The sequence below is a fragment of the Megalobrama amblycephala genome, linkage group LG1, assembly GCF_018812025.1.
Source record: "Megalobrama amblycephala isolate DHTTF-2021 linkage group LG1, ASM1881202v1, whole genome shotgun sequence".
NCBI lineage: Eukaryota > Metazoa > Chordata > Actinopteri > Cypriniformes > Xenocyprididae > Megalobrama > Megalobrama amblycephala.
The window spans coordinates 53,751,100-53,764,783 of NC_063044.1; the positions used below are offsets into that span (position 1 = coordinate 53,751,100).

The following is a 13,684-nucleotide window of genomic DNA, read 5'->3' on the forward strand; positions in this document are numbered from 1 at the left end:
CTATGTCAACAGAGCTCCTGGTTAACTTAACTTAGATATACCAGAAAATATTAAAATTATTGAAACCATCACTCACCAAATTCAGTCAGGTAAATCGCCGAGGCCAGGCGTGCTTTCAGCTTCTGATGGTGGTCTGCACTGGTGATGCAAGGCCCTTCGCGTTAATATTTCCATGCACTCGCGCTCCCTTCTGGCACGCACACCTGTTGGCAATTCACTGAATCGCAGTTCGTAGTTCACTGAATCTCGCGCTCCCTTCTGGCACGCGCACCTGTTCGCAGTTCACTGAATATGAAAATCGAATCTATACGATTCACGTAGGTCACCTATTTTGGTTTCAAAACGGCGAATTTCGCCGAAAGGTGAGGGATTTTCATGTATGAATATTGAGAGTTAATACGGTCATAGTTCTGTTCAATATACAAAGTAATTTTAGTTTAACATTATTAATTGTTTTAAAGTCATTTTAGTTAAAATTTATTAATTGTTTTATTTTGTCATGTTTATAAAAGAGCCGTTAGACTGAGTTTAGAGTAGATCCGTTAATCTGAGATCGTTTACTCATGTCACGCTCTATCACACGGTATCTCGAGAGTTTCTTCATGCGGGCAAACGTTATCAGGTGAGATCGCGAGAGTTGGCTCATACGAGTAAATGCCATCACTGAGAAAACATCATTTCTTGTGATTATTCTCGGTTTATTCTCAGGTAATGGATCATTAAAGTTATTAAAATGCATTTAGAAAACAAGTATGAGTGTTAAGAACGTGTATGTAATAGTACAAAAAGAGTAAAAGTTTTACTGAGTGTGCTAGTGCGTGTTTATGCGCGGAGCACATGGTAGTCGGGCCTACTAATGTAGTTTTCGCCATGTGGAAAAGCTAAAAGACATTTATATATTTTGTATTATGTTTCATACTGTTTATTTTTGTAACTGTTTACGAGTTTTGTAAGAGTATACGTTACTGTATTCATGTTTTATTCGCTGATGGTGAAAAGAATAAGAAATGTTGAGAGAATTTTTTTTTGCGTATGGTTATAAGTTAATATATTCGCAACAGAAAGGACATTATATATATTACTGTGACCAACCGGTTTGTGAATATGAGTTATGTGTGCTTAACATGAAAATTATACGAGTAAACGCCATCACTGAGAAAACATCACTCATCATCTCTTGTGATTATTCTCCGTTTATTCTCAGGCGTAATATCGTATCCATGAAATTTCTGCATTACCAATTTAAATCTCAGAGAAAGAGTACAGGTCAGTTTGTCAGACTAAAAAAAATAAAATCCAACTCCAAACATCGTTTTATCTTAAGCAATATTTGTCACTATACAATGATTCACTCTAAAACCTTTAGTTAATGGGAAATGTAAATATACATTTTCTTAAAAATTTGTTTCTCTTCAAGTTAATAAAACACATTAAATACATTCTAAAACCCATAGGAAAATCCTGAGGGAAATCATGAAAAATCTAATTCTCTATGACTAGCTGCAAACTCTTCAGCTGAATTCAATAAATTCATTTATTTCTACATTTATTTAATGGACAATTATCCCGTTCATGGCCACCTTTATACACATTGATTTTTGAAGCTGTGTATGAGGAAATGTTGCAGGAAATGTTACCATTAAACAATTAATATTTTGAATCTTGAAGATGTTTGCAGCAAATTTGCTTCAGTGATTTCATGCATGAATAGTTTTTGTTCAGCCCTGCAGTCTTTTGTGTAACTGTGAGTGTCTTGCACAGTAATAAACAGCTGTGTCTTCAGTCTTCAGGCTTTTCACCTCTAAATACAGCATGTTTTTGCTGGTGTCTTTTGTGATGGAGAACTGGCCTTGAAGAGACTGAGCATAATATGCAGTTGTGCCACTATCTATAGTCCCAATCCATTCCAGTCCTCTTCCTGGTTTCTGACGGATCCAGCCCGTCCACCAGCTGCTCATTGAGAATCCAGACACACTGCAGGACAGAGTCACTGATTCTCCTGGTGTTTTTATCACAGAATCTGAGGAGGTCAAAGACTGACCACTAACACCTGAAAGATAAAGAAAATTAACATTAGTTTAGTTAGAACAGTGCACCTTTAACTGAGAAGAATTTGAGAGTTTCTCACATGAAATAATCAACAGCAGAACTCCATACAGTAGCATTTCCATTATCACCCCAAAACTGTAAAATATTAATGATATTTAGTTGCACTGCAGCTGCAGGACACAAACACTGACTGAGAATTTGGTTTTATAGCAAGTACTTTTAGAGTTTGTGTTACACTGACCCTCCCTAAATCATGCAATTTGCATACAAAGGCAAAACTGGTAAAACTGAACTGAGAAAAAGGATTCAAATATTCCTGACTGAAGTCTGATTGATTTGATACAATATTTTTTATTTCATTTTCTTTGAATCTGATTCATTTTCAGGAAGCTTGCTGACATTCATGTCAAAGACGAAGACGACACCATTTTGGTGTCCACATCAAATTTACAAAAGTAATTTTATGTACATAAAAAATGTTAAATGCAATTAGTGTGTCTACTTTAATATTTCAAATAACTTTTGAGAAAATAAAATGTCAACATATGGGGGAAATAATGTTCCAAAGTGTAAATTTGTCATTCAGCGTTATGTCCGGACTTTGATTTTACCATTACATCTTTAAATAAATATATAAAATACCAATTTAAAAATATATGTCTGTGTTCTCTGCATTTTCAAATAAGTGTTGGCTGTCACATATTAAAATGACTGTCTTATTGTTTTTTTAAAGTATCAAATAACCAGGGGATTCAGATTGTCAGAGGTCATTCAGTGTAACAGGATCAAGAAGCCATTCTGAAATCAAATAAAAAAAACAGATAGTCATTCAACAGTCTGTGACATCATTAAAAGGCACCCTGAAGACCATGTGGTGCTGCAGAAAAGTGAGTTTATTGCATAATTCCACCTTTTCATGGTGTGGGAGCCTAAGGTACAAAAACACATGTCATTCAGTGAAACGCCAAAAAACACTTATATTGTTAGATTTAAAAAATAAATAAATTAATTAAAAAAGCAGATGTTGTGAATAATTGTGATTAACTTTACTGGTCAAGCTCACTGTTTGATATAGGTGACCAGTGTATGGCCTGCAATATAATCTTAAGTAGAAGTTTTGTCATTCACGGTAATGTTTTCTTCATTCAGTGTAACGCAAAGTCTCTGTTGCACCACAGTACCATCCATTACACTGAATGACAGTATCACTGTATAAATAATTTATATACATATATACATTATTATTATAAATAATTAATATTTATATTAATTAGAAATTTCTTACGTAAAATAATCATCAGCAGAACAACATACTGTAGCATTTCCATTGTCTCAACTGCCAGTAAACAACAAGTTACACAGAAAAAAAATGTACACAGCAGCTGATTTAGATGGTTAGTCGTTGGACAGTTTATAAAACAATCCTCTGGGAGTGAGGGTGATCCGCCCTACAGAATAGTTTGCATATTAAGAGATTTTTTTGAGGGTTTAGAGGGTTTAGAGTAGTCAGAGCCATATGGACAGAGCTCCGAAATACAGCGTAACAGCGCTGAGGGTGATAAAAAATACAACATAAAAAATGTAATCCTAATTTGTTGTTATATTACAAGAAACAAAGTTGAAATACAGATGACAACAGATCACTTTGTAGAGTGCTTATGTGTTCACGCTTGAGCTTGAACTATAAGAGTTTTTTTTTTGTTTTGTTTTTTTAAATCACACATATGGAATATCTTCATATTAGATTTTAACAATTTAACTGAGTTGTCTTGAGCAAACAATATCAAATGATGTTGCTGATTTTTTTAGGGTTTATGATTTCCCAGCATGCTTAATGGCATTTTTCTTTGGTGACTTTATTCATTTTTATAGCTGTTTTTGACTGCAGTGTCTTCGATTTTCAGACATCACATCTGAAGATACAGCTGATTCTTGCTATTATCTCTTGAGGTCTTAAACTTGTGCAGAATGGGAGAAGTGGAGGTATTTTATATTTTGGGACTGTAAAGTCATTTCATTTTTATACTTGCATTACTTGAAATATACTTTATCAACATGCTCCTTCGTTAACTCATCAGATTATGTATTATATTTGGATGTTCTTCTAGTTTGCATATTTTTAAAACATGCATCCTATTGTAACAAAACTTACAAAATATAGGAAAGTGGCCAATGAAGCTGAAGAGAATCTACAAAGAGAGCAACTCTTTAATTTCCAGGGATGTAAATGTTCTAGTCATGTCTGACTGCACTTCTGTTTTTGATTGGAGCTGCAGTTTTTTGTGTAACTGTGAATCTCTTACACAGCAATAAACAGCTGTGTCTTCAGTCTTCAGGCTCTTTATCTCCAAGTACACCATGTTTTTGCTGGTGTCTTTTGTGATTGAGAACTGGCCTTATAGAGACTGAGCAAAAATAGTTCCAGTGCCACTGTCAATTCGGCTGATCCACTCCAGTCCTCTCCCTGGTTTCTGACGGATCCAGTGCAGCCAGCTAAGGGAGAGTCCAGAAACCACACAAGATAGTGTGACTGATTCTCCAGGTTTCTTTACTTCAGAGCCAGAAGAGGTCAGTGATTGACCATGTGCATCTGGAACTAAGACAAAATGTTCACAGAATTAAAACAGCATTGGTTTTAAATATTCATATTTAGTTTCTTGCAGATTTAAACTTACATGAAACCAGTACAAATATAATAATATAACTCAGATTCATCTTCCTCTAAGACCAATGCAGTTCCATGCAAAAACTGTGTTTCTGGTGTGTGAAGAAGTGTGAAAAATCAAAGCATTTATTGGACAGAGAACAGACAATGATTCAGACTTCATTTGATTAAGGGAGGGTCTTAAAAAACTAAACAAAATCTGCTGCACTGCCCTCACTGTTAATCAGTGATGACCCTGTTTTACAGATGAAGATGGGAAAAACTTTATGTGTGTATATGTGTATATATATATATATATATATATATATATATATATATATATATATATATATATATATATATATAAGATGTATATAATAAATGCTTTGTCAGGTAACATAAAAATGTGTTACAATCAAAAAAATAACTTTTTATTCAAGTCTTAAACAATATAAAATATGGACTTAAAATATGACTTTATTTCTGTCAGTGTGTGTAGTCCACATTTACTTATAGTAATTTATAAAGTCTTTCATTGCTTATGAATTATTACTTTGTTGATAATGTAGAGGAATTTTTATTTTTTATCATTTATTTTCTTGATTTATAAAACTTGTGCATTAATATTTGTTTTCTCTCTGTCTTATGTGACATTTAAAAACAGCTTGTTCAGTGGAAAAGTACTACTTATGCTGTTGTATTAAGAAGCACTTCTGAAAGGAAGTGAGGCGAAGGTGCAAATGTGTTTGTCTAGATGGCCTGGAGCTCAATAGGGCATCTGCTAAGTTTTAGACCCCTTTCTTTTTTTATTCTTCTGATCCATATATGGTTAAGATTGGTTTGGGGTAACAAAGAACAATAAGATGGGTATATGAGACAGCCACACTGGGTGAGGGTGTTCTTCTCATAACTCTGTATCTGTATTGAACAACCTTCTTGCAAGAATAAAATCAATGAAGACATTTTCTTAGTGTTTGTTTCATTACATTCTCACCACTAAAGGAATAAAGAATTTTTCCACGATAATACGTAAAAGACATTTTGGTAACAGGTAATTCTCAGGCTATACTGTTTTTAACCACATGTAGCACAAACATGGCTGATTATGTTTTGTCCTGAGGTCGATGGCTTTTAAACCTTGTGCTACTATTATATTATATTTTTGCAATGAGTGTCTTTAACAGTTAATAAACCTCACAGGATGAAGCTGCCTGTATCAACAGTACAAACAAATGTACAAAATATGATTACTCACGAGGTTGAGCTGAAATATTGAACACCACATGTAACACAATCTGTTATGCCAGTCGGAAGTTTAATTTGAATGTTGAATATGAAATGTGTAAAAAGTAAAAAGTGTAAAAAATGTAAGACTCAGAATGATTTAGTGACTAGAAATAATAGCTTAAATTGTAGTAGACTTATTTTTTATTCATTCACTATAGTTTATTTTCACATGACATAAGAGTTTTCAGCCTTTTCTCTTCCCTCAGTTTACTGACTGGCATAAATCCCTTCCCTGGGATTTATGCCAGTATTTTTGGAAAGGTTTGAACATTTTTAACCTTGCATACCTTTTAAACTTAAATTTATTTCATATTGGTGTGATGCAAGATTGATTTTAGCACTGATAGCTGCCGACTGAGATACCAGACACACTGCAGGAGAGAATAACGGATTCTCCAGGGTTTTTCACTACAGAATTCAAAGACTGACCACTAACAGCTGAAAGACATGGGAAATTAATGTGATAATAATGAAACATAATTGATGAAATAGAACAATGAGATGACTGTATGTAATTCAGAAGAATTAAAAGTTTCTCTATGGAGCAACATTTCCATTAAGAAGCTATTTAGCTGCACAGCATCTGAACACAAGTACTGACTCAATTCAATTTATAGCACAGTCCCTTGAGTATTTGAATTACATGAATTATCCTCCCTACAAAATTATTTGGTTTGTTAACATTACAAAATAACCATTTTGTCTAATTATAGCAATGTGATATTGTAAATGTTAGAACATAGGCTAATTTGTAACGTTTCTGGTTATTGTTCTGGGGAATCATAAAAGCAACAGCGGTATCAATCAGCACCATGGGCAGATGAGCAAGTGAAGTACAGATGATTTCTTTTTAGTAGTCAACTTATTGTCAGATCAGCAGTCATCAAAGCTCAGTAAACACTGCAGGTGTCATGATGGTCACAATGGTTATTTTTGAGCGTCACTACAGCAATTAAAGCAAGAGTACTATACATTACAGTAAGCTGGATGAAAGAAAAATAATTAAAGTTAGAAACAAATAAATACAAATCTGAGTGAAGATCAAAAATTGCAATATCTATCAACAGTAAACTCTGTCCTTTCAATGGTCATATAAATGGTGAGTGGATTTCAGATACAAACAAGAAAGTATCTGAATTTAAGAACCAGAAAGAATTAAAATCATGATGATCTTTTTATAACAATGACTACTAATATTTAAAAATAATAATGACTAAATAATTACTTGTCATAGCCTCATAACTTCTTTCTGTGGTTATTGTAGGGCCTCTTCAACAGATGGAGTCACTGTGTCTGTCGAGCACAGTAATAAACAGCAGTGTCCTCTTCTCTCAGACTCTTGGCTTCAAGATACTGTGTACTTTGAGACACGTCCTCACTCATAGTGAAGTGATTTTTCACAGAGTCTGCGTAAATAAGATAATTAGAGCTAGAACTACTGCCAGAGTTTACTCTCCCAATCCACTCCAGAGCTTTCCCTGGCTTCTGCCTGATCCAGTGCATGAAGTAGTCTGTCATTGTAAAACCAGATATTTTACAGGAGATCTTCACTGTTTCTCCAGGTCTCTTTATCACAGCAGGAGACTGATCTAATCGGATTTCATCACCACTGATACCTGTGGAAAAATAGACATAAATCATATTAACAGTGAGCTTCTATCATAGTGCTGTTTTCTAGAATAACACAAATATCAAATTTACCTTGTTGAGAAACAATCACCACAAATATGAAATGCCAGATGCTCATTGACACCATTGTCAAAACGTTTGCTAAATGTAAATTCTGCTCCTGTTGTTTCACTGCACAGTGAACAGTGATCTGGATTTGTGTGTTATATAGAGGTAAATCATCACATTTGCATAATCTGCTTTCTCAGGCCTTGTACGTGATTATTATTAATGAGAGGAGGAGGAGTTACAAAGTCCAGAATTGTTTATTGTGACTCCAATTTAGCTGTTTTCTTCATGTAATTTAAATGATGTCAGTATGCTAATAGTTTAGCATAATTTATAATTACTGTTAAGTCTTCAGAAACGGGTCATGTTTAATTTAAGTTAGTGACTCCCTCTTGTGGAGCTCTGCTGCTATAGTAGACTATATTATATAATATATTAGCATTGATACATTTCTACAATACACTTTTATATACATTTTATTTGTATTAATATAAATTACATTAATATATAAATTATATTCATTGTTTAACCAAAAAAAACAACAACAAATATTATTTGTGTTCACAGACTCAAAATAATCTAAGATGATAAAATGTTCAGGCCACTTTACATGTGTGTGTGTGTGTGTGTGTGTGTGTGTGTGTGTGTGTGTGTGTGGTAATGTGTCTGAATATGATCATGAGTGTGAAGAAGGCATTGATTGTGTTGATCTTTGTGTTGATGATCTCAGAGCTGGGTAGTAACTGATTACATGTAATCTGGATTATGTAATCAGATTACAAAAAAATAATACTTGTAATAAGATTCTATTACATTTTAAAATACTCAAATACTACTTTTTTATTGATTACATGATTACATTATTCCCATTATTCCCAGTAAATTATTTATAATTCATTGATTCTCCCCACTGTTTTTTTTTTCTTTTAATTTTTTCATTAAAAGAATTTTTTTTTTCTTTTAATGAGACCCACACAGCATTTTACCACTAGATTTACAGAAATCATTTCACTTTTAAAAAGGGTTTTGTCAACATTGCAGCATTGCATATTTAATCCACTCCTGACGAACACATTATAAGGATAGTTCACCCAAAAAAAAAAAAAAAAAAAAAAAAAAAAAAACATGATTTGCTCTTTAAAAATTACGATACTTACAAATTATAATCCATAACCGGTGATTTGTTTTGCTCTATCCTCTGCACCTCCGTGTCCATCATTACGTTGTACATCAGGTCAAAGGATACTCTTCTGCCCAATTCTGCATATGGTCATCTCCTGGAAGCTAGTTATTTGAAATTTTCAATATGGATATTTTTCTTACATCGATTTCGCTTCCAGAAGGCCTTTATTAACCCCCTGGAGTCGTATGGATTACTGTTTTTATGGATGGATGCATTATTTTTGGCTTCAAAACGTGTCCCCCCATTTACAAACATTATCAACCTTAGAGGACTAAGGATATTTTTTTTTAAATATATTTCTGATTGACACCTAGGGGCTTGATGGTGAGTAAATCATGGGATGACAAATTAAGATATTTTTAGTGAAATCCATTTTTTTTTGTTTATCCCTACAATACACAGTACACAATACAGCACAACAATGCTCTCTATACAGAGGATCCCTTTCAGAAAACTATGGTTACAAGTTGCAACTCGAATCTATTTTTTAGCCTATAAATTCTTGTTGGCATTAGTTAATACATACATGAATCAATGAAATTATTTTTCTACCGTATTGTTTTGAACTAACACAATTATACTAAAATTGCTCAGATAATATTTGTGATTTGTAAGAAAAGTAATTAATGTACAAAAATGTAAATTGTTACACTGTAAAGCTTTGGTGGATTAAATAAGACAAATGTCTGTTTGTTGCATTCAGATTTTGTGCAGTACTGTAGTTGTATTTGTCACTGTGGCTTTCTTGCACAATAATATACAGCAGTGTCTTCATTCTTCATATTATTCATCTGCAGATACATCTGTTTCTTGCTGTTGTCTCTGGAGATGGTGAACCGTCCCTGAACAGACTGAGAGTAGGTATATAGTACTGCCAGGATGAGATGTATGCCAGCCACTCCAGACCTCCTCCTGCTGCCTGTCTGATCCAAGACAAGCTCGGGTCACCGCTAAATCCAGAGGCTGTACAGGTAAGTCTGTGAGATCCTCCAGGTTTAATGACCGCTGACTCAGACTCAGTCAGTGTCTGACACCAACAGACTGAAAAATGAACAGTTCAACATTAACATTTACAACAGTACACATGAATAAGTCTGATTGTCAACAGGTTTTCAAAAGCCCTTCTTACATTCTGTGAGAGCAAACATGAAGATAAAACCCAGTTTAGACACAATATCCATTGCCATGTTATGAAAAGAGGAACCTGATGCAGGAAAGTCAAACAAGTTTTGTGTCTGTAGATGAATAGAGTGGGGGCTTTTAAAAGAGACAAGAAGTATAGGTTTGCATAGACTGCCCTCTAAAGGCACATTTACATTTTCTGTGTCCTTATTAAAGGTGGGGTATCCGTTTTTTCACACTGTTTGGAAGTTAGTCAGGCTGATATCAACAACAAACATCTATCCAATTAGCATTAGGGGGTGTATGATGGTCGAGGAGAGAGAACAAGCAAGCTCAAAAGAATATCACTGGAATGAAGGTTTATGACTGGGCAAATGCTTTAGGACCCGCGTTAGTGAAGTTCCTAAACATAATTTAGGGAGGAGTGAGCCCATCTAATCTTCCAATCAACAGAGTATATAAGCAGCTGCTTACCTCTCTTCAGTCTCAGCTGTTTCAGCAATAAACGCAAGCTCCCGACAGAGTTCTTTAAATAATAATATTGCCGCAGCAGAAGCCTGCTCATAGCTTCCACATGGGGGACATAGTGGGGCGACGCGTTCCAGCCCAGCTCCCACAGGAGCCTCATTAAATATCACTGCCGCAGCAGTGTTCATTCATGACTCCAGGCCAATTAATCACAACCTCCTTGTGTTCCGGCGTAGGAAACACTAGTGCCACTCGACACCTCAACTCTATTCTTCATATCGCTTTAATCGTTCTCTCCTTTTGGGGGGTAACAAGCATTAAGCATCTGGGTATCCCATATACTTTAAATCCTTAAGCATTTTCAACCATGCTTAATCCAACTTGCTGTCCCAAATTTATTCTGCACTTTTTGGGGGTGTATCAGAGCTCGAGTTGAAAATGCTTCATCGAGCCCCTCCTCAGTGGACAGCAAGCCAAATTAGCTAACCTAATATCCTAAAGATTATATGGGCAAACGAACTCGTTAAATATTAGAAAAGCTTTCTAGCGCTGGAGAGAGCTAAGCAGGAAGGCCTGAAATCAGGCTGCTTTGAACCTGCTTTTCATTAGTTCATTCATCAACTGCGCTTTATTTTTCGTGAAGAATTTTGTTGCACGTCAGTTGTGATACAGAGACATCCACTCTCGCATTGTGTGTGTAACAGCGGCCAGATAGTGAGAGTTTTGCAGTTAAACTGCTGCACACTGACGACTGTTAGAGAATGAGGTGTTTGACGTCATTGTCAGTGCACTCGCATCGCAAGCCAGCAATGATCAGGCTGGGGTTCAAGACCTACTCGGAGCAGGGTGGTTAGCATTGGAGTGTGATTTTGGAGGTGGAGCAATGAAGAGAGGGGTGGGTTTGTTTAGGTTGATTTCAAATATCAACAGTGTTCAACAACGTGATTGAATAAATGGATTCCCTACCTTTAACCTCTGTAACCATGTCTGCCTTTCAGTGTATTGTTTGTTACTTTTTATTTACTAGCTCAGACTTGTAGTAGATAATTACATAACAAAGTTAAGTGGATACATTTTTAATGATCTAAATCCTTATCCAATCCCAGAATCATGAAAACTTTACACATTTCAGAAAAATGTACAATAATAAAGGAAAAATAGAATTTATTTAATCATAATTAAGTGTATTTGGTGTGAACACTGATCATAGAGTGAATAGAGTGATGAGTGAATACATGAGTTTTACACATGCTTTAAAGTTGGCATTCATTAATGAGGGATGGATTGTTTTTTTCAGTTACCTATGTGAATTATTTTTGAATCACGTGTGGCACAAACAGTTTCTCTAAAGCACATAAGTTTATGTACTGCTCAGCAGCCTCTTGTGTTACTGTGTTTTTCGGGCGCAGTAATAAACAGCAGTGTCCTCAGCCTGTAGATTTGTCATGTGCAGATACACCTGCATTTTACTGTTGTCTCTGGAGATGGTGAATCGTCCTTCAACGGTTTTAGAGTAATATTTGCTACTGCCACTTGGAGCAGAAATATGTGAAATCCACTCGAGCCCTTTCCCTTCAGCCTGTCTGATCCATGAAATAACTGCACTGCCAATGCTACATCCTGAAAAAGTACAGGTCAGTTTATGTTCGTTCCCAGGTTTGAGGACGACTGACTCAGACTCAGTCAGTGTCTGTCCTTTGCACACTGTTAAAATAAAAGATATTATCATTTATGAGACACTTGAGTTTTAGCAATAAAGTGAAAAGTAGACATGACTTGACAGCAAAGAGATGAAAATTAATTAAAAAAACAACAAACAAACTATATATATAAATATATGTTAAAAATCTCAATGACAAAACACTGAAAAGGAGACAAATATGAAGAAGAAAAAATCAACCCTATATCTGGATTCATCTTGCTCATTGTAGATGATATTTGCCACTAAAGTGCATTAATTTACTTGAAAGATATAAAGATTAGTGTTTATCTTACTGTGGAAATGTATAGTAGGCCAACATTTTAAAAAAAGATTTGGCATGATTGACTATTCTTGAGTCTGAATCAAACAACAGCCTTATTATTTTCAGATTCATTTATCAGGTGCTTATGTACAGTACACTCACTTCAGGTTATGCATCTCACTCAATGGATCATTCCTCCAAACTCTGAATCTATTATCATGTAATTACATCTGTAATTAATTTCTGTTATTACATTTATAATTACACTGTTGACCCATCCCTTACACTTTACCCCTACCCTTAAACCTACCCATACCACCAAAGCTTTTCCTAATCTTACCCATATCCCACCTCAATAGCAGCAAAAGTGTTTTGCCACTCAATATGAACCCAATAAGTACATTGTACTTATTTTTTGATGTAAGTACATACTAGTTAAGGCCACTTAATATAAAATATTTGAATTATTTCAAAAACCATATCTTAAGTTTTTTTTTTTTTTTTTTTTTTACAGTATTTCACAATTGCTAAAACACTAAACCCCATTCTCTGAACCCAATGCTCAGTGGCCTAAACCCATTTGTCGAATCAGTCACTTTGTAGGCAAAACCTTAAACAAGTTCAGGTAGTTAAGACACTGTTTGCAAATCTCATCCACTCTTTTTGCAAAACTCTAAACATATTGTTACTCAACTAAAACACATTTTGCAGTGTGTTTGCAAAATGGTAAATACATGTGGCAAAAGTTAAACACAACTACAACACAGTTGTCATCCTTTAAACACAATGACTCAAAATTATTCACACTTATTTCTAATGAATGTGATCAAATCAACTGTATAAAATATAGGTCAGTTCAGAGTGCACAGGTGACACAGGTGCTGAATGATGATACCAACAATAGATGGAAACAATATGAAAAGTAGAGGAGGAAGAGTATGTGTAAGAGGATGATGAGGAGAAAGAGCAAGGGGTGTGGAGACAAGGCTGTCAAGGCTGGATCCGGCACAGGTTTTTCCCTTTGCCTGGCAAGAGACGACATTGCCTGTGATGTGGAAAATGTCCTCAACAATATTCAATAATATTCAACAATATTATTGATCTGACAGTACTGACATTATAGGATGAGAACTGAACTAAGCTAGCCTAGATGATGACATCACTGTTTTCTGCAGAACTGCTTTATAGAGGAAAAAAATTACAGTAATTCACATAATAATTGATGGTCTTTACAATGTAAGTGAATCAACACTGAACTGACTTCAGCTGAACGATGACACTATTTTCTTT

At 34.9% G+C, this 13,684-nt stretch overlaps 1 protein-coding gene and 2 gene segments (V, D, J or C); all 3 read right to left on the reverse strand.

The window, feature by feature from the left end:
- The window catches only part of LOC125274624 (polymeric immunoglobulin receptor-like), an 859,185-nt gene that overhangs the window by 337,570 nt on the left and 507,931 nt on the right, over positions 1-13,684 (reverse strand). The window lies entirely within an intron of this gene.
- On the reverse strand, positions 1,490-2,230 carry LOC125274877. The segment is given in 2 exon segments: positions 1,490-2,050; positions 2,129-2,230. Coding segments are annotated over 2 exon segments (375 nt in total).
- Positions 7,225-8,024, reverse strand: LOC125274807. The segment is given in 2 exon segments: positions 7,225-7,596; positions 7,682-8,024. Coding segments are annotated over 2 exon segments (387 nt in total).